This window comes from Nerophis ophidion, linkage group LG11 (genome assembly GCF_033978795.1).
Source record: "Nerophis ophidion isolate RoL-2023_Sa linkage group LG11, RoL_Noph_v1.0, whole genome shotgun sequence".
In the NCBI taxonomy this organism is placed as follows: Eukaryota; Metazoa; Chordata; class Actinopteri; order Syngnathiformes; family Syngnathidae; genus Nerophis; species Nerophis ophidion.
In genome coordinates this window covers 50,641,686-50,662,207 of record NC_084621.1, presented here as the reverse complement: position 1 = coordinate 50,662,207, position 20,522 = coordinate 50,641,686, and the positions used below count along the sequence as shown (strand labels likewise).

Here is a 20,522-nt window from a genome sequence, read left to right as displayed (position 1 = left end):
CTATCTAGAAAAGACAGCAACTGATTCAAGCACACAACCAAATATAATCAATCATTTCAGTTACTTTTCACACAGAACCCATTTGCAGGCGTTGTATTGTATTGGTGACCGTTTATCTCAGGATTGTGGAAGGGATCTTTATACGAAGCGAGCTGAATTTGATAAGGAATCAGTGTTTAAGTATGACTTAACTGCTCATTAAATACAGCAGAACTGTCTTGGCTTTGTTTGCATTGATTAAAACTGGTATCTTTCTAGATTCCATGAGTTATTATTATAAAGTTATATATTTTAGTTATATATTATTGATTTATTGACTTCTGTCAAACTGGCTAGTGGTTCAACTGACCTTTCCAAACCACAAAAATGTTCCCCAGTAGTGTCATAACCATCCATCCTTCTTTTTTCTACCGCTTATTCCCTTTGAAGTGGCGGGGGGTGCTGGTGCATTTCTCAGCTACAATCGGGCAGAAGGCGGGGTACACTCTGGACAAGTGACCACTTCATCGCAGGGCGTGTCATAACCAGTAAAAATTCAAAGTTACATATACAATAAAGACTCACTAGTATATGAATGACAATAACCTCATTACTTTGAAAGTCTGGCAATTACGCATCTCCATGGTCAAATAGCAGTGGTGTGACCTTCTTTGCTGGCCTAACATTAATCATGATCATACATTAATAAAAGTTAATTTTAATCTACTTTCCTGAAAGTATTCATCATATTCTCTTCATGTCTTATTAGGCTCCAGTGTTGCTTGTTTTTACGTTAAAATCTAATCCAATCAGAATTCAGCTAGCTTGTTGCCAGCGCTGTATAAATTCTTCCAGATAGACAGTTGATAGACAGTTGCGATAGCCAATCAGATCACGAGTTGTTGACAGTAGCCCATCTAGGTAGCCTTACGCTAAACGTGACTGTGATTGGATTTTCACTTGTCACTCCCAAGTGAGAATCCAATCACAATTTGTAATTTACGAAAAGCAGGAAGGGGTACCGGAGCCACACCTGGCCAACAGAAAAATCAACAGTTCTCACTTTTTTAACTCACAAAGAAAAAAATCAAATTATTTATTTATTTACTTTTCCACATTAATGTTTTTTACAATTTTTTTTTATTTTGACAGTACCATGTCAGGTATTTTTTAAATGCTGATGCAGGTTAATTGATTTTTAAATCTGCCAAAATATAACCTGTTTTGTACACTGTTGAGGTGATCCAGTGCACAGTAGTGCACAAGTGTGTTTATGTGTAGCATTTCTCCAGCTGTGGTCATGTGATGACATAAGTTATGGTATTTTGAGGGGTCTTTATTAAAGTGGGACTAAATAAGACATCACATAAGGCCTAGGGGGGAAATGTACAGTTCGCCACTACCAAATAATGTTTTGTTAGCACAGAGCTTCATGTTAGGTTTTTGTATTATGTCTCTGAAAATCCTCCTGAGTGCTTGTTGCTTGATTATGGGGTGCCAAATATACAAATTAAATCATGATTTTTTTTTTGTCAGATACATTTTGAAAATTGAGCTCACTTTTTTTTCAAGTTAAATGTACAATCTAAATATAAATGTTAAACATAAATGTCAAACAAAAATGTTACATCTATTTCAAAATGTTAAAGTTAAAGTACCGATGATTGTCACACACACACTAGGTGTGGTGAAATGTGTCCTCTCTGCATTTTGACCCATCTCTTTGATCACCCCCTGGGGGGTGAGGCAGTGGGCGGCAGCATTGCCGCGCCCAGGAATCATTTTTTGGTGATTTAACCCCCAATTCTAACCCTTGATGCTGAGTGCCAAGCAGGGAGATAATGGGTCCCATTTTTATAGTCTTTGGTATGACTCGGCCAGGGTTTGAACTCACAACCTACCGATTTCAGGGCGGACACTCGAACCACTAGGCCAGTGGTTCCCAAATGGGGGTACGCGTACCCCTGGGGGTAATTGAAGATATGCCAAGGGGTACGTGAGATTTTTTGAAAATATTCTAAAAATAGCAACAATTCAAAAATCCTTTATAAATGTATTTATTGAATAATACTTCAAAAAAATATGAATGTAAGTTCATAAACTGTGAACAAAAAATACAACCATGCAATATTCAGTGTTGACAGCTAGATTTTTTGTGGACATGTTCCATAAATATTGATCTTAAAGATTTATTTTTTTGTGAAGAAATGTTTAGAATTAAGTTCATGAATCCAGATGGATCTCTATTACAATCCCAAAAGAGGGCCCTTTAAGTTGATAATTACTTCTATGGGTAGACATCTTTATTTGTAATTGAATCACTTGTTTATTTTTCAACAAGTTCTTTGTTATTTTTATATTTTTTTCCCAAATAGTTCAAGAAATACCACTACAAATGAGCAATATTTGGCACTGTTATACAATTTAATACATCAGAAACTGATGACATAGTGCTGTATTTTACTTCTTTGTCCTTTTTTTAACCAAAAATGCTTTGCGCTGATTAGGGGGTACTTGAATTAAAACAATGTTCACAGGGGGTACAACACTGAAAAAAGGTTGAGAACCACTGCACTAGGCCACTGAGTAGGTGGTTAATGTTGAATATTAATGGAAAATCTCAATGTTAAATGAAAAACGTACAATTATACATGTTTAATTAGAATCTAAATGTTATATCTAAATATTGAATCTAAATGTTACATCCAAAATATATTGTTGAATATAAAACTAATGGTAAATGTTAAACCTCAATGTTTAAATCTAAATGTCTTGCCAAGCTAAATATTTGCAAAGCTAAATATTTTGAAAATATACCAATCTCCCACTGATCCCACGCCTCCCAGAGCGCAACACACCCGTGGGCAAATGATGACTTCATACTGGACTCTTGTTTTTACCAATTAGTCCACAAGGCCACCGAACAAATGTTGTTTAGAACAGAAATAAAGTAACAGGTGAGCAAGATAACATGTTTTTTCCAACAAATTAATGTTATTAAGTTGATACCATGAACTAACTGCGCCACAAAATGATACACGTATAAATATGTATTTATGCACCAAGATAGACATGTAAGGAGAGTACTTTTACTCAGCCCCATTTACAAGCCCCGTTTCCATATGAGTTGGTAAATTGTGTTAGATGTAAATACAAACAGAATACAATAATTTGCAAATTATTTTCAACCCATATTCAGTTGAATATGCTTCAAAGACAACATATGATGTTCAAACTGATAAACATTTTTTTTTTGCAAATAATCATTAACTTTAGAATTTGATGCCAGCAACACGTGACAAAGACGTTAGGAAAGGTGTCAATAAATTCTGATAATGTTGAAGAATGCTCATCAAACACTTATATGGAACATCCCACAGGTGTGCAGACTAATTGGGAACAGTTGGGTGCCGTGATTGAGTATAAAAGCAGCTTCCTTGAAATTCTAAGTAATTCACAAACAAGGATGGGGTGAGGGTCACCACTTTGTAAGCAAATTGTCGAACAGTTTTAGAACAACATTTCTCAACGAGCTATTACAAGGAATTTAGGGATTTTACCATCTACGGTCCGTAAAAACAGCAAAAAGTTCAGAGAATCTGGAGAAATCACTGCACGTAAGCGATGATATTACGGACTTTTGATCCCTCAGGCGATACTGCATCAAAAAACGACATTAGTGTGTAAAGGATATCACCACATCGGCTCAGGAACACTTCATAAAACCACTCTCAGTAACTACAGTTGGTCGCTACATCTGTAAGTGCAAGTTAAACTCTACTATGCAAAGCCAAACCCAAGTATCAACAATATCCTGAAATGTCGCCGGCTTGGCTGGGCCCGAGCTCACCTAAGATGGACTGATGCAAAGTGGAAAAATGTTCGGTGGTCTGACGAGTCCACATTTCAAATTATATTTGGAAACAGAGGATGTGGTGTCCTCCAGAACAAAGAGGGAAATAACCATTCGGATTGTTATAGGCGCAGAGTTCAAAAGCCAGCATCTGTGATGGTACGGGGGTGTATTTGTGCTCAAGGCATGGGTAACTTACACATCTGTGAAGGCACCATTAATGCTGAAAGGTCCATACAGGTTTTGGAGCAACATATGTTGTCATCCAAGCAACGTTATCATTGACGCCTCTGCTTATTTCAGCAAGACAAGTGTTACAACAGCATGGCTTTGTAAAAAAAGAGTGTGTGTACTTTCCTGGCCCGCCTGCAGTCCAGACCTGTCTCCCATCGAAAATGTGTGGCGCATTATGAAGTGTAAAATACGACAGCGCAGACCCCGGACTGTTGAACGACTGAAGCTCTACATAAAACAAGAATGGGAAAGAATTCCACTTTCAAAGCTTCAACAATTAGTTACCTCAGATCCCAAACAGTGGTGAACATGTCCTTTCTCAACTATTTTAGCATGTGTTGCAGCCATGAAATTCTAAGTAAATTATTTGCAAAAAAAATTTAAGTTTTTGAGTTTGAAGATCAAATATCTTGTCTTTGTAGTGCATTCAATTGAATATGGGTTGAATATGATTTGCAAATCAATGTATTCCGTTTATATTTACATCTAACACAATTTCCCAACTCATATGGAAACAGGGTTTGTATTATGTCTGATGCAGAAGCAGAGCCCTCACATCGGTTTGATCTCCTTGTTTTCAACTTATTTCATGTCTCTGTGCAACACACCATGGAGCTAAACATTTGGACATCAACATTTAAAAAACAATGCAAAGGTATTAGCGTTAATCTGTCATTAATCCTCTATTATGCTTTGCTCGTAATCACTGAAAACTGCACACACCATTTACAGCACCAGCTGTCATGGATGTGTGTAATTGTGCAACGAGAGGCGTGGGGATGGTGGAATATTTGCATATTTTCTAAGTATTCAGCTTTATTCTTGACAAAACATTTGCGAGACAATATTTAGATTCATATTCAACATTTTAGACTTAACATTTAGATTTTTATTTACATTTAGGGTTTGAGATTCATATCCAACATTTAGATTTGGCATTTGGATTTAACATGTATATCAAATTTTAAGAGTTATCAATTATATTCCCAATTAAAGTTGACCTCAAATGTGAAGACAAATTGCCGAATATGAGAAAAGTGAGCTATATCTGAGAAAAGCAATATTTGAGAAAAGTAAGCTAAACATCCTAAATATATAGCGAGAAAAGTGTGATTTAAATGTTATATTCGACATCCAATACTTACAGGCATTGTTTTCCATCCATTCATCTATCCATTTACATGTGTTTTCACATATGTAGAATACAGCTTGTGTAGTAGTTAATAGTCAAAATTCAAACGGTATGCAAGACACATAGACCAGGGGTCCCAAAACTGATCCTCGCAGGCCGGAGGAAGTCTCAAGTAAAAAAATATATATATATTGCTTTGGTTTTTTGATCTGTCCTGTCCAGCCACTCAGGCAAATCATATTGTTGATGTGTATATCTGCCGTAAAGATTAACTTTACTATAGAGAAGTTTAGGACACTTCTTTAGTTGCGTCATTTCTATTTGAGTTTATTAAATGTTTTTTTTGTGTGTGTTTGGTGTAGCTGGACCATAGCAGAAGGGGATATGAGAAACATAAAACAGAAAGTGAAATTATGATGACAAGACATATTCATATGTATATACACTATATTGCCAAAAGTATTTGGCCACCAGCCTTGACTCACATATGAACTTGAAGTGCCATCCCATTCCTAACCAATGTGATGTCTGTCCACCTTTTGCAGCTATTACAGGTTCAACTCTTATGTGAAGGCTGTCCACAAGGTTTCAGAGTGTTTCTAGGAATTTTTGACCTTTATTCCAAAAGCGCATTGGTGAGGTCACAAACTGATGTTGGTCAAGAAAGCCTGGCTCTCAGTCCCCGTTCCAATTCATCCCCAAGGTCTTTTATCGGGTTCAGGTCAGGACTCTCTGCAGGCCAGTCAAGTTCATCCACACCAGACTCTGTCATCCATGTCTTTATGGACCTTGCTTTGTGCACTGGTGCACAGTCATATTGGAATGGGAAGGGGCCTGCTCCAAACTATTCCCACAAGGTTGGGAGCATGGAAATGTCCAAAATGTTTTGGTATCCTGGAGCATTCTTTGATTGATTGATTGATACTTTTATTAGTAGATTGCACAGTTCAGTACATATTCCGTACAATTGACCACTAAATGGTAACACCCGAATAAGTTTTTCAACTTGTTTAAGTCGAGGTCCAGGTTAATCAATTCATGGTAAATTAAAAGTTCCTTTCACTGGAACTAAGGGTTGAATTGCTGTTTTTGCCAAACTCTTCCATTTTCTTATAATAAAGCCGACAGTTGACTTTGGAAGATTTAGGAGCCATGACATTTCTTGACTGGGTTTGTTGCACAGTTGGAAACCTATAACAGTTCCACACTGGAAATCACTGAGCACCTGAAAACGGCCCATTCTTTCACAAATGTTTGTAGAAACAGTCTCGATGCCTAAGTGCTTGATTCTATACACCTGTCGCCGGGCCAAGTGATTAGGACACCGGATTCTGATCATTTGGATGGGTGGCCAAATACTTTTGGCAATATAGTGTATATCCATCCATCCATTTCCTACCACTTGGCCCTCTCAGGGTCGCGGGAGGTGGCTGGACCCTATCCCAGCTGCATTCGGGCGGATGTTTGGTACACCCTGGACATGTCGCCAACTCATTGCTGTATACATATATATATATATATATATATATATATATATATATATATATATACACACACACACATACACGTATAGCAGATAGCCAGGCCACCGGCAATTCTTTTAACCCAATGTGGCCACCAAGTCAAAAGGTTTGAGGAGCCTTAACATAGATTAACATAGATTGCTGTTTACTTACTTGATGGCCTCACACATGTCCAAGCCCATCTTGACACAGTTCTTGGCATGGTTTGGCAGAGACTCTGGCAATCCAGATACACAGTAGTAACAATCCCCAAGGATTTTTATCCGCATACATTCATTTTCCTGTGTACAAAGGAAGGAGCACATGCTCAAATGTTTAGGCTGGATTTACCCTGCACACTTTACAGTGGGGCAAAAAAGGATTTAGTGAGCCACCGATTGTGCAAGTTCTCCCACTTAAAATGATGACAGAGGTCTGTAATTTTCATCATAGGTACACTTTAACTGTGAGGGACAGAATGTGAAAAAAAAATCCAGGAATTTACATTGTAGGAATTTTAAAGAATTGATTTGTAAATGATGGTGGAAAATAAGTATTTGGTTCAAAGCTCTCACTGATGGAAGGAGGTTTTAGCTCAAAATCTCACGATACATGGCCCCATTTATTCTTTCCTTAACACGGATCAATCGTCCTGTCCCCTTAGCAGAAAAACATCCCCAAAGCTTGATGTTTCCACCCCCATGCTTGACAGTAGGTATGGATGCAACTCAGTATTCTTCTTCCTCCAAACACGACGAGTTGAGTTTATACCAAAATGGATACATGAATGATACAGCAGAGGATTGGGAGAATGTCATGTGGTCAGATGAAACCAAAATAGAATTTTTTGGTATAAACTCACCTCGTCGTGTTTGGAGGAAGAAGAAAACTGAGTTGCATCCCAAGAACACCATAACTACTGTGAAGCATGGGGGTGGAAACATCATGCTTTGGGGCTGTTTTTCTGCTTAGGGGACAGGACGATTAATCCGTGTTAAGGAAAGAATGAATGGGGCCATGTATTGTGAGTTTTTGAGCCAAAACCTCATTCCATCAGTGAGAGCTTCGAATGGTTGACCAAATACTTATTTTCCACCATAATTTACAAATACATTTTTTAAAATTCCTACAATGTGAATTCCTGTTTTTTTTTCACATTCCGTCTCTCACAGTTGAAGTGTACCTATGATGAAAATTACAGACCTCTGTCATCATTTTAAGTGGGAGAACCTGCACAATCGGTGGCTGACTAAATACTTTTTTGCCCCACTTGTAAGTGACACAATTCAGATTTGTTTACCCTCACACGGGATTTAATATGTTGGTAATATTTGGGTCATACTGAGAAGCAAAAAAAAATAAAAAACATACAGTCAAATATCCTCAGTTCCTAATCAGGTCTTCTAAATCTGCCAATGTGATTTCAGTGCAAATGGAAACATTAACATCTGGAGTTAGGCATCATCCAAATATGCATGTCTATACAAACCACATGCGCGTTGTGGATAAATAAAGCATCCGCATCTAATCAACTACGGGGAATGCATAGACCATTAAACCTATTTGCCTTTAACTGTGGATATAGAGCCAACATGACAATTGTAGATATAGAATTATGACAAAGACGATGTTAAAAGATTGCAATTTTAATGCAGAGACAATGAATATTAGTCAAGATCAGACCCTGTCCCTGGCATAGTCACTCTATGTGGTTGTATAGGGACACAACCACCATGGGCACGCGGGTATTCATGATTATGGCTACCTGTCACCTCAGTAGCTGATCATTTGCAGGTGTTTGCTTGTTCAACTCTGATGGATTGAATGACCACATAGATACAATTATACTTTTTTTCTGCTAAACTTTTTTTCTGTGGTGCATTAAAATGTCCATTCTAATAGTTTTAGTTCGGAATAGCAGCATCGCAGCCGTGTCAAATCCAAACCACAAAGAGATAATTTGCTAATTTAGCATCGCTTTGAACGCCAGAATTGTGACAAATTTACATACACATTTTTCTAAAACGGCCGTACTATTTATACTGTAGTCAAACCTTTTCCCTAAAAATATAGGGCCTGATTTATTAAAGGTTTACATGTACTAAAATATGTGCAAACTTGACAGCACATGCAAAGCTGATCTACTAAATGTGTGCAAAGTAGATTCTGTCTGCTAAGTGAGCACTAAACGATGTGCAGTCCATTATGCAACGCTGTCTTCATTCATGTGCAAAATATACTGATCATCAGAACGCCCACAAATCTGGGAGGAGAAAATGCTAATATATTTATTTAGCACACGCAGTCTGATTTACTAAACTAGAAAGTGATTGTGACACCTAAATTAGTGTATTTATTTAGCACGTCGGAAAAATACATGCAAACTGACAGTTCTTCAAAACAGCTATAGGATCAGTGCCGCCGCTGTAAAGACAGACGATGGACAAACGAGAATCCTCCATCCAACAGGGCGTGTTTGCGTCAAAATATTCAGCAACATCCTTTTATAATTTTAAAGGTGCATGCTGGGTGATTTATAACCTGACTCTCGCCAGATCCTTGTAGTTCGCTGAGCTCCACACAAATATCTGGGACTTCTCAATAAGTGATATATTTAAGAAGGCGGGGCCATGTAAAAAAATCATTGTATGTGATTGGATAAACCACTTGTCCGTCATCTTCAATGATGTGCTACTTCAACCACTCACATCAAAATCAACCCACGATGCTGATGAGAGTGATGCTGGGAAATCCAAAACAGAACAGCCGATACATTATAAAGCAAAAAGTTCTCCGTTCATCTTTTGAATAATTAATATTCGATAGATTCGACAAAACAGTTGCAATGGCAGAATCGATGTTAGCACACGACTCCTCGCTGCGTGCCGCCATTGTTGCTTCAATCAAACGGTCGCTTCGGCGCTACGTCATGAATGAACATTCCAGTAGTCGGCATCCTAATGACAGCAGACATTGTAGAGTAAGTGATATTTTATTATGTTTGGTTATCAGTGATAAAGAAAAAAAAAACACACGTGATGCGTGATGTGTTTTTGAAATGAATGCGCCGCACATGCTTAAAATTATCAAAATACGTAAACATTAAGTATTATTATAAATATACACTTCACTACATTACATATATACTTAAATCATGTACATAAAACCCCAATGGAGGTGTTTGGGTGTTTTTTCAAGGGCTTTATAGGCTCCCATGGGCTCCATTGTGAGCAAACCTTTGAATGCATTTATTCAATATTTAACATGCTAGTGTATAAATAAATAACATCCATTGTCCATCATAAAGATTGTAAATGATAGGCAAAATTCCAAAAAAAGTGTAGTTCCCCTTTAGCGCCTGGTATTCAGATCTTATTAAATCAAACTCACAATTTCTTAAGAACATTTGTTTTTTCATAGTTTTTCCTCAATTGCTGTGATTTATTTACTTTTTTAAATTAATACAGAAGCAACATAGCAGTATTGAATTGGCTTCACTCGTATAGGAGATATCAAATACTTTGCTGTTTCTTTGACTTAATCAACCTATTTTTTCTTTACTTTTTCATATTAACTTTGAAAATTATCTGGAATATAAACACATGACTATTTAACATATTGGACTGACCTGAATTATAATAATTTTGTTCGTTGTTCTTGTGTGATTATTTCTAGTAAATACAAATGGTTACCAAAAGTAATACAGTAAACTCTTATTTATTACTGTTAATTGGTTCTGGGCCTGGCTGTGGTAAATGTAGGACTTACTAAATATATATTTAATATTTTCATAGCTACAGCATAAATTGCCGTTTACAACTTGTAAATACGTTTAACAGTCACCTCTACAAGCTGCAAACATTGAAGTGCGATGTGGCGAGGGTCAAATATAATAGAATATTTACTATTTGCTGCAGTTAGTCATGCAGCACCTAGCTTGTTACACGAGTAATGTTGATGGGGCCACAAAGAAAATGGTTTAGGGACACAAAAACCCTAGATCCCAGTTAAGGTCAAGGTGTCGTTAAAATACATTTGTTTAGGTGTTCACGAAATGTAAAGATGAAACAGATCGAACAATCATATGTAGGCTCCATATCAGAGTTGGGCACTTGCTGTTCAAACCAGCTTTACAATCAACATGCAAGTATGAGATATTACTATGAGAGAATTTGTTCTCCTTGATTGGTAATGGCAACATCTCATTATAGACACAAACCATACTTTAAAGCAGGGGTCACCAACGTTGTGCCCGCGGGCACCAAATAGCCTGTAAGGACCAGATGAGTAGCCCGCTGGCCTGTTCTAAAAATAGCTCAAATAGCAGCACTTGCCTCTATTTTTTTAATTTATTTATTTTTTACTACCAAGCTGGTCTCGCTTTGCTCGACATTTTTAATTCTAAGAGAGACAAAACTCAAATAGAATTTGAAAATCCAAGAAAATATTTTAAAGACTTGGTCTTCATTTGTTTAAATAAATTCATTTAATTTTTTACTTTGCTTCTTATAACTTTCAGAAAGAAAATTTTAAAGAAAAAATACAACCTTAAAAATGATTTTAAGATTTTTAAACACATACCTTTTTACCTTTTAAATTCCTTCCTCTTCTTTCCTGACAATTTAAATCAATGTTCTAGTAAATTATTATTTTTTATTGTAAAGAATAATTAAATTTTTTTTATTTAATTCTTCATTTTAGCCTCTGTTTTTTCGACAAAGAATATTTGTGAAATATTTCTTCAAACTTTCTATGATTAAAATTCAAAAAAATTATTCTGGCAAATCTAGAAAATCTGTAGAGTCAAATGTAAATCTTATTTCAAAGCCTTTTGAATTTCTTTTAAAACTTTTGTTCCGGAAAATTTAGAAGAAATAATGATTTGTCTTTGTTAAAAATATAGCTTGGTCCAATTTGTTATATATTCTAACAACGTACAGATTGGATTTCAACGTATTTAAAACATGTCATCAAAAATTCATATTTATATTGAGAACTCATTAAGATGATCAGTGTTTCTACAAAGATAAATATTATTAATTATTTATAATAACAGAGTTAAATGTAAATTCAGCAAATTGGCTATTTAAGGCAATTTATTTAAGTGTGGATTAAACTGGTAGCCCTTCGCATTAATCAGTACCCAAGAAGTAGCTCTTGGTTTCAAAAAGGTTGGTGACCCCTGCTTTAAAGTCTTCTTTGCATAAATCATATCTGTTATGCATGATTAATTTTGTATGTGACTATATGTAGTATGTGACTGTGGGCTTTAACTGACGGAATATTTACCTTGGCAATTTGGTCAAATTTGCCAAACAATTCATTGAGCATGTGCACCAACTCTCCAGGTGAGCAGTCACTGGCAAGGCGTGTGAATCCAACTATATCAGCGTACAGTATGCTACAAATCACAAGATAAGTCATATAATTACATTAATAATCATTGTTTTATCAAAACATAGATTTTTTAAAGAAGAGCGTTGTACAAATAAACAATACATGCCTGACATTAGTGTGTCTCTGAACGTAGAGGTTGTGAAAATTGTTTGTGTTCTCTATTTGTCCAAAATTAGGTCCTTTTAGTCTCTGGATGATCTCTGCCTTCATCACACGGGCAATGTGCGCTGGCAGCAGTGACAGCAGCAGACGTTCCTGTTGACAGCCCAAAAAGTAAAAAAGTAAAAAATAAGCATATTTCAAATGTAAACACATAATGAACACATGACTTAATTGCATGGACCAGTTAGAGCAAATACAATTCCTACAACTTGTCTGCGAGCATATGGCAGGGGTCGATTTTTGAACATCAATATCAGTAACAAGAATTCTCCTAATACAAAATCAATTCATTTAATCAAACCATTACTTAAAATCAATTATTTATTTATATTAAAAAAATTAATATCAGGTTATATGCAATTGAGTTGATTCTTACTTTGATTTTGTAAACTCTCAGGTCTAGGGATGGGTAATTGTTCAAATCTTAACCGGTGCTTGGCTGGTGCTTGAACTTAAAAAAAATACAAATCCCAATATAATTTGAAAAAATAAATAAATAAAAAATACAGTTAGTTTAAATGGGGAAAATTATGTGGGACAACTACAAAAGAGATATCAATGAGATAAAAATAGTAGCCTGTATGTCACTTATCAATCACCTGTTAAACATTTCAGCTCTGTAGTATTTTTTGTTTGTTTGTTTCATGTTGTGCCTGTTTTGTTTTTTTAAACAATAACTAATAAAATAAAATAGCATCACATTAGTTCTCTGAAGGCAACATGATAGGGGACATCACCTATCCTTTTTGCTAAGCTATCTGTCATGATGATACATTGAGGCCAAAAGGCTGAATAAAACATTTGAATCTGAATTGAAACAAAAAGTTGAAACTGTAAAAAAATAAAAAAGATTTTAATGATCAAACATTAAAATATACAAACGTAAAACTAAATGAAAATAAATATTTTTCTCAACACTGATGAATTTTTCTAAATTTAACATCAAAACTTTATTTTTCAATTTAAAGTATATTTTTCAAGGCCCTCAATCAGCTTCTTTAATATTTAAGTAATACATTTAACAAGCAATAAAATTCCAAAGACAAGCACCTGGGGATAGGTTGATTGGATTGGCCCTAGTGTGTGAATGTGAGTGTGAATGTTGTCTGTCTATCTGTGTTGACCCTGCGATGAGGTGACGACTTGTCCAGGGTGTACCCCGCCTTCCGCCCGATTGTAGCTGAGATAGGCGCCAGCGCCCCCCGCGACCCCGAAAGGGAATAAGCGGTAGTAAATGGATGGATGGAAATAAAAAACAGCAGCAACACATAACACATAAAGGAGGAAGGGGATTCATATGCCTGTAGCTCTGTTTGTTGCGGTTTACCTGATACTTGAAACGTGAGGAATTGGAGGATGTACTATTCACTTTAGGTACCAGACACTAGCAGAGTGTTGACTATCTTAAAATGTGTTTTGTGGCAATTCCAACATAGACCACAGGTCAGCTGCTTTATAGAGTGGCGCTTTCTATCATTTTCAGCAGACTACATAGCAAAATGATTAAACCCCCGTTTTCCTCTCACATGAGATACACCCAGTAATGAGGCCATATGACTCTTTTCCTTACTGTACAATGTGCAAAAAACAACTTGCTTGTGTTGCAATATTAATTTCTGTAACCCTGGGGTTCATAAAAAAGCACCTTATGATTGGTGCATGATATGTAACTGTTGTGTTGCTGTTGCTGTACTGCCATTGCAAAATGTGTGTGTGGTGTTGAAATTGAGGATTTAAGGTCGGCAATTAATTTTAAAAAGTGCATCAGAGTCTGTGCTTCTGTCGGGATACTACATTATTTATGAGAAGTTACTTGCACAATATTGCCGTCAAGCACTTGTTGCAGCTGGCTGAGTCTGCCTTAATTTAGCACCGAAATGCAGCGAGATAGCTACTTTTTTTGCCACCTCGTTTTATTCTTGTTTACGTCCACACCGGTGCCATTATGTAACTTTCACTACTCCTGACAAAGGAGTCAAAAACTGGCTGCTGCTTTCTGCAGTTTCAATGACGTATGTCACACGTTACGAAAAATCTGGGAACACAAGGAATCTCATTTTATTGCCAGCTGCAATGAAAGAAAATACGATAGTTTACCATATGATGAATTCCAGGCATTAATTACTATCGTTGCCCACTATGTGCCCTATTCTCCTGTTTTTGTTGCGAATGTCATTGAAATCCATCAAAAAGTTAACACTTTATAATTTGAAAAGGCTGTGTCAATTCAGAACGTGCTACAGTAGATAGTATGTATTGTCATGGTGATGTTTTGTGTGTGTGCACGCTACACCAGCGTCTTCTTCCTTTGTGGATGTGAATATTGATCCGCAAATGAATGTTTGTTTTGCTTATTGTTTGAGTGACAGCTGACAGTTTGACAGTAATTGTCAAAAAATGTATTGAATCAGTTGATTGGAATGTATTACATTTTTGGTTGTCATGCATTCTACATCCTTGTTGATCATACATCTTCAATAAAGTGATTGTTGACGATCATCTCCGCTTTTTTTAATAGCTTCTGATAGATGCGATTTATATGTTACTTCAATGATCAAAGTCCAATCAAAATCCTTGCAAGTATTGAAAGTCCAAGGATGTCTAAACGAGGTCATGCTGTTGTCGCGCCCTTCTTCAACTGTTCCACTTACGCAGAGAGCCCTCTATGGCGTCACATTAGTGCCAAAAATACAAGCGCATAAAAACTGTTATCACACGCTAGAGATGCGCGGTTTGCGGTCTCATCCGCGGAGTCGGGCGGGCGACATGACGAAAAAATAGATTTTAATTAGATTCGGGCGGGTGGCGGTTGAACCATTCGGAAATATTTGATATACATGGTTCTGGGATCGGCATCCTTTACCATTCTAAGAGCCGCTTAGGACCCGTGTCATAAAGCGATGAAGACAATAGGAGACACAATCCTTCTCTAGAATGACTGCCGGCAGTCACCCGTTTAATTAGTATTAGGGTGTGCTATGAAGCCATTGGCTTTGACGCCTTCTACAGCATGTACAATCTGCTTGTCAGTTCAGCAACATGTTGTGTGTGGCTTAGGCAGACACACGCACACGACTGCAAGGCATACTGGGTGACACAGAGTACACTAATGATTGTGATATAAACAATTTTAACACTCTTAGTAATATGCACCACGCTGTGAAGCCACACCAAACAAGAATAACAAACACATTTCGGGAGAACATCCTCACAGTAACACAACATAAACACAACACAACAGATACCCAGAATCTTTTGCATCCATGACACACCTGCCTATTTTATACACCCGCTAGCAGCAACCCCCTCCCGTGCGGCGGAAAGGTGGGCGGGGTTGGGAGTGCGGGGGTGTAAAATATATTCAGGATCTATCACGGATACAAAGGATTCTGGGTATTTGTTGTGTTGCGTTTATGTTGTGTTACTGTAAGGATTTTCTCCCGAAATGTGTTTGTCATTCTTGTTTGGTGTGGCTTCACAGAGTGGCGCATATTAATAAGAGTGTTAAATTTGTTTATATCACAACCATCAGTGTACTCTGTGTCACCCAGTATGCCTTTCAATCTTGTACGTGTGATTGCGGAAGCTGCTAGCAACATGTTGCTGGACTAACAATCGGTTTGTACATGTGTTCGAAGGTGTCAAAGGCAATAGCTTCACAGCACGCCCTTATTCTTGTCATCAGGATGAAAACCATTGAATATTCGCGACAACGTTAGCGGCTCACATTGTCTTCTTTACTCTGTGAAACGGGTTGAAATAGCTCTTTGAGTGGTAAAGGTGGCCGACCTCTGATGTATTTTAAAGGGCGGGCGGTTGCGGTTCTGATAAAATGTTGGTTTGGGTGGACGGCGGGTGGATGACGACTTTGGTGATGCGGTTGCGGATGATATAATTGCCTATCCACGCAATGATTCTCCAATTCGCGCGTGCGCGACACTCTTTTGCGCACGTGTGGTGCCTTTGTGGGCACGCGCAGTGACTACAGTATGTGTACACGCTCCGTCTTGGTCTGGCATCTCTCCTTGCGCTGTCATGTTTGTTTTGGCACTTTAGGGGCAGGAATGGTTAGACGGTTGTATGTGTATGAAAAGAGAGATATTGATCTTGACACAAACAAATTCTAAAAAGTCCAAATTTAGTGGAGTTGTGGAAAATGCCAATTGAATTGTATCTAAAAGTTTTTGAAGAAGGTAATGTCTCATCTGTTGAGGGAACATCACATTAATGAAGTGTCAAGATCAATATCTCTCTTTTCATACACATACAACCAGTCCACAGATGTCAGTCAATGATGGAAATTATATTTTCAAATATGTTTTCTTTCCTCACTTGTCTGTTTTAAAAAATAATTGTATTTATTTAATATTTGTATATGTAAATATTGAATGTATGCCACAATGGGTTGACTATTAATTTTCTTTCCTCTATCTACTTTAAGTTTACACCAGAGTCTACCCGAACCCACTTATCTATGGGTACCTCATATTAGGACCACATGATTAGCGTATGGGCCTAATGATTGCAATTACTATTTTAGTAGAATAATGAATGACAGGTTATCACTACAATTAATGAATATGGTTTTAATATTACTATAAAAAGTATTTAGGTTTCTGCAAACAACTCAAACTATGGAAAATTAGATATCAGCCCAGATCAGTATAGATGGCAGAGTTAAAAATATGTATTTAAAAAAACAACGAAAAATGCTAGCTCCATACATTAGGCAAATTAAATCTGAGAGATAATAGTGTAGGACTTACTTGTTCAGCCATGATAGCCCCATGAGAACGTGACATTTATAACAAATCAAACCGTTTGGAAATTAGTTGAAAATTGAGCGAGTTATGGTTATTTAAATAGTACATGTCCCTTGACAACTATTTACTGGGCGGGGTCAGCTGCCTGAGGTAAGATGGCCGCCACGTTGCCATTGACTGACTGCGCTCAGAGCCAATCAGAAAAAAAGGGGCCGTCTAACCATTCCTGCCCCCAAAGTGCCAAATCAAACATGACAGCGCAAGGAGAGATGCCAGACCGAGACGGAGCGCGCGCACATAGGCACCGTCTGGGGGGGGCGCTGTAGCCTATCTCAGCTACAATCGGGCGGAAGGCAGAGTACACCCTGGACAAGTCGCCACCTCATCACAGGGCCAACACAGATAGACAGACAACGTTCACACACACTAGGGCCCAGAGCAATTTTTATTTTGATAGTTCATTCAGAGTAGCATTATGGTCCTGTTGTCCTTTACTCAGTGGATATCTTCATATTTCTCAATTGAAGGGATCAGATTGTAATAGTAATAGTTTTCTTGAAGTACAATGTAACAATTCACGTGGGCTGGACTTTTTGCAGCCTGAGAGGTGCATGAGAAGAAAAGTACTGAAGTCAATGAGAGACTACATGGAAGGCCATATTCAACAGGGGATGCCAGTATTTAAGGGTTGCTGTAACAAAAGTTTGTATCTTAGATAACAGAGTCCAGGGGGGAAATGCTGCATAGTCAGAACGCGCACAATTGTGCAACATAAGGCAGATCCCCATGGTGACTCCTTAGCTAACAGGACTTTACATTTATGACGATTCACATAGTGCCCCTTGGACCACTCATTCAAAAATCTGGTACTCTCACTCTGCAGCATGTACTTTGGATAAAAGCATGAAGCACACAGCATATATTATGAGTGCACTCAGCACAAAATAGGTGTCCCTGCGATGTTTCTGCCATCTGTCGCAGGCAGCTATAACTCCCCAGGGTAATTTGAAATGCTCCACCCAAGGCAAGTTTTGCTTCAACTGTAAAAACACAAGATGAATTCACCATGGCGAAAACCAGCATTTCTTTTCTTTTTTAAATCGAAGTGGCCAGAATAAAATAGACAAATCTTTCACACAGCAGCAGCCCGAACGTTAATCAACACCCTGATGGCTCCCACCTTGCACGTAGAAGCAAGTGATAATTTGTGTGGCACTTCCTGCTGGAGGCCCGGCAAGTGGGAGGGTAAACTGTTGCTTGGGCTGAATGAAAAATAGTGTTTTGAGGAATGCTTGCAAACTTCATACAAGGAATAGTAATGAAAAACTGAATACTTTACAGACACCGTACTTAGTGATAAGGTAGTGACTTTTCAGTGAAATACCATTAAAACTCATGACGATAAAACCTTTTGTATTCTGCAAACAGCATTTCTTAAGGTTGAAGTAAAAATTGTTGTAAAGGCCACTTGAGCATGTAACCCTAACCCCTATTTCCAAAACCATGTATATATTTTTCAACAGCTTTTATGGACATACTAAAGTATATAATTGATGTAGTAATAATATTTAAAAAAAAATGTATTTATATGTCCCTTATTTTGATTGAATGACATCCAACAGGGTTTCCGCTCTTTCTCTGAAATTATTTTCCAGGACACGCAAACCTGGTAAAATACTTGATAAGTGTACCTGCTGTCGCTTCTCAAATTCCAGTTTAATGGGGGATTTGATGCAGTTGCAGGTGTCCTGGTAGGTCTGTTTGAGTGCCAACTCCATCAGATGTTTGTGGTATGCCCCTGCCATGTTGCCACACATGAAAATAATGATATTGGCCAAAATCTGTAAAAAATAAATAAATAAATAAGAAGAGAAACAAATATACTTATTAAGAGTTTGAATCAAACACTGTCCATCAAAAATGTGTTTTCTCTCGATTGTACATTTTAACTATCCACACCTAAATAAACCATGTAATCAAACAGTAGTTTTGATGCGTTGGTTCAATAAATCAAAGTGAATGTATTCATTAAGCCTTAGCAACAAGGTTTCTAACATGCTGAGGTAGTAACCATAGACAACTGGCCCCACAAATGTGCTAATGTATCACTCTCTCCTTCTTTCTTCTTTCTTGGGAATTTTATTCAAACACAATCATTTCTGGATTGGGTAAAACATTGTGTTTCCTAAATATGTAAGTCAACAGTGTCGTATTAGCAATATGGAGTTCCATATTGCTAATAGTCAAACACATGTGTTGTTTGACTGTCATGTCTAATGTTTGCTGAGGTTTCTCAGCGACTGCATGGATTTCTTTAGAATTATGACGTCACCTTTGACATTCATATGTAAGCATGACTCAGAGAGATCTAAGAGGTCTTGATCATTTATCCAGCACAAGCTGGTACTCAATGTTTTTTTGAGTGCTTAAGACAATTTAGAGTAGGGTGACTATCTTGCGGTTGTTGGCATGTTTGTGCACACGTTCAGAAGATTCAAACGTTATCATGCCAGTAAAATCATATCTGAGGATATGCTGAGTTGGTATTTAGTAGATTTTTTAGAATTGTGTTTTAAATGCCACAGAATTTACCAGAGGTCACTGAAAAATCCTCTCAAGTTGCAGTCCAAGACAAATAACAATGTGGACTGCAATGGTGATTGTTGTTAGAAAGTTCAATTCAATTTCAATTCAAACAGCAGTTATCTAATGGCGTTTATAAAACAAACCAGATATCGACCTTCAGCCCTTACATATATTCCTCTAGATCAGTGGTTCTCAACCTTTTTTCAGTGATGTACCCCCTGTGAATATTTTTTTAATTCAAGTACCCCCTAATCAGAGGAAAGCATTTTTGGTTTAAAAAAAGACATAAAGAAGTAAAATACAGCACTATGTCATCAGTTTCTGATTTATTAAATTGTATAACAGAGCAAAATATTGCTCATTTGTAGTGGTCTTCCTTCAACTATTTGGAAAAAAATATATAAAAATAACTAAAAACTTCTTGAAAAATAAACAAGTGATTCAATTGATTGATTGATTGAATTATAAATCAACATTTCTACACATAGAAGTAATCATCAACTTAAAGTGCCCTCTTTGGGGATTGTAATAGAGATCCATCTGGACTCATGAGCTTAATTCTAAACATTTCTTCACAAAAAAAAAAAAATCTTTAACTTCAATATTTATGGAACATGTCCACAAAAAAATCTAGCTGTCAACACTGAATATTGCATTGTTGCATTTATTTTCACAGTTTATGAACTTACATTCAGATTTTGTTGAAGTATTATTCAATGAATATTTTTATAAAGGATTTTTGAATTGTTGCTTTTTTTAGAATATTTTAAAAAAATGTCACGTACCCCTTTGCATACCTTCAAGTACCCCCAGGGGTACACGCACCCCCATTTGAGAACCATTGCTCTAGATAATAAGTCCATCACCAATTGCTAATTTAGGAATCTCCAACTTTCATCACTATCAGAGGTAAT

The 20,522-nt window shown here is 37.1% G+C and overlaps 1 protein-coding gene across 2 annotated transcripts in view; it reads right to left on the bottom strand.

The window, feature by feature from the left end:
* The window catches only part of adcy2a (adenylate cyclase 2a), a 133,835-nt gene that overhangs the window by 47,738 nt on the left and 65,575 nt on the right, over nt 1–20,522 (bottom strand). Inside the window, exons 4-7 of one of the 2 annotated variants that reach the window (XM_061916201.1) lie at nt 18,714–18,863; nt 12,204–12,352; nt 11,990–12,101; nt 6,875–7,002 (exon numbers count right to left, since the gene is read on the bottom strand). In XM_061916201.1, the coding sequence (XP_061772185.1) occupies nt 6,875–7,002; nt 11,990–12,101; nt 12,204–12,352; nt 18,714–18,863 (539 nt within the window). The remainder of the gene's footprint in view (nt 1–6,874; nt 7,003–11,989; nt 12,102–12,203; nt 12,353–18,713; nt 18,864–20,522) is intronic. The other variant, XM_061916200.1, reaches the window with a different exon arrangement.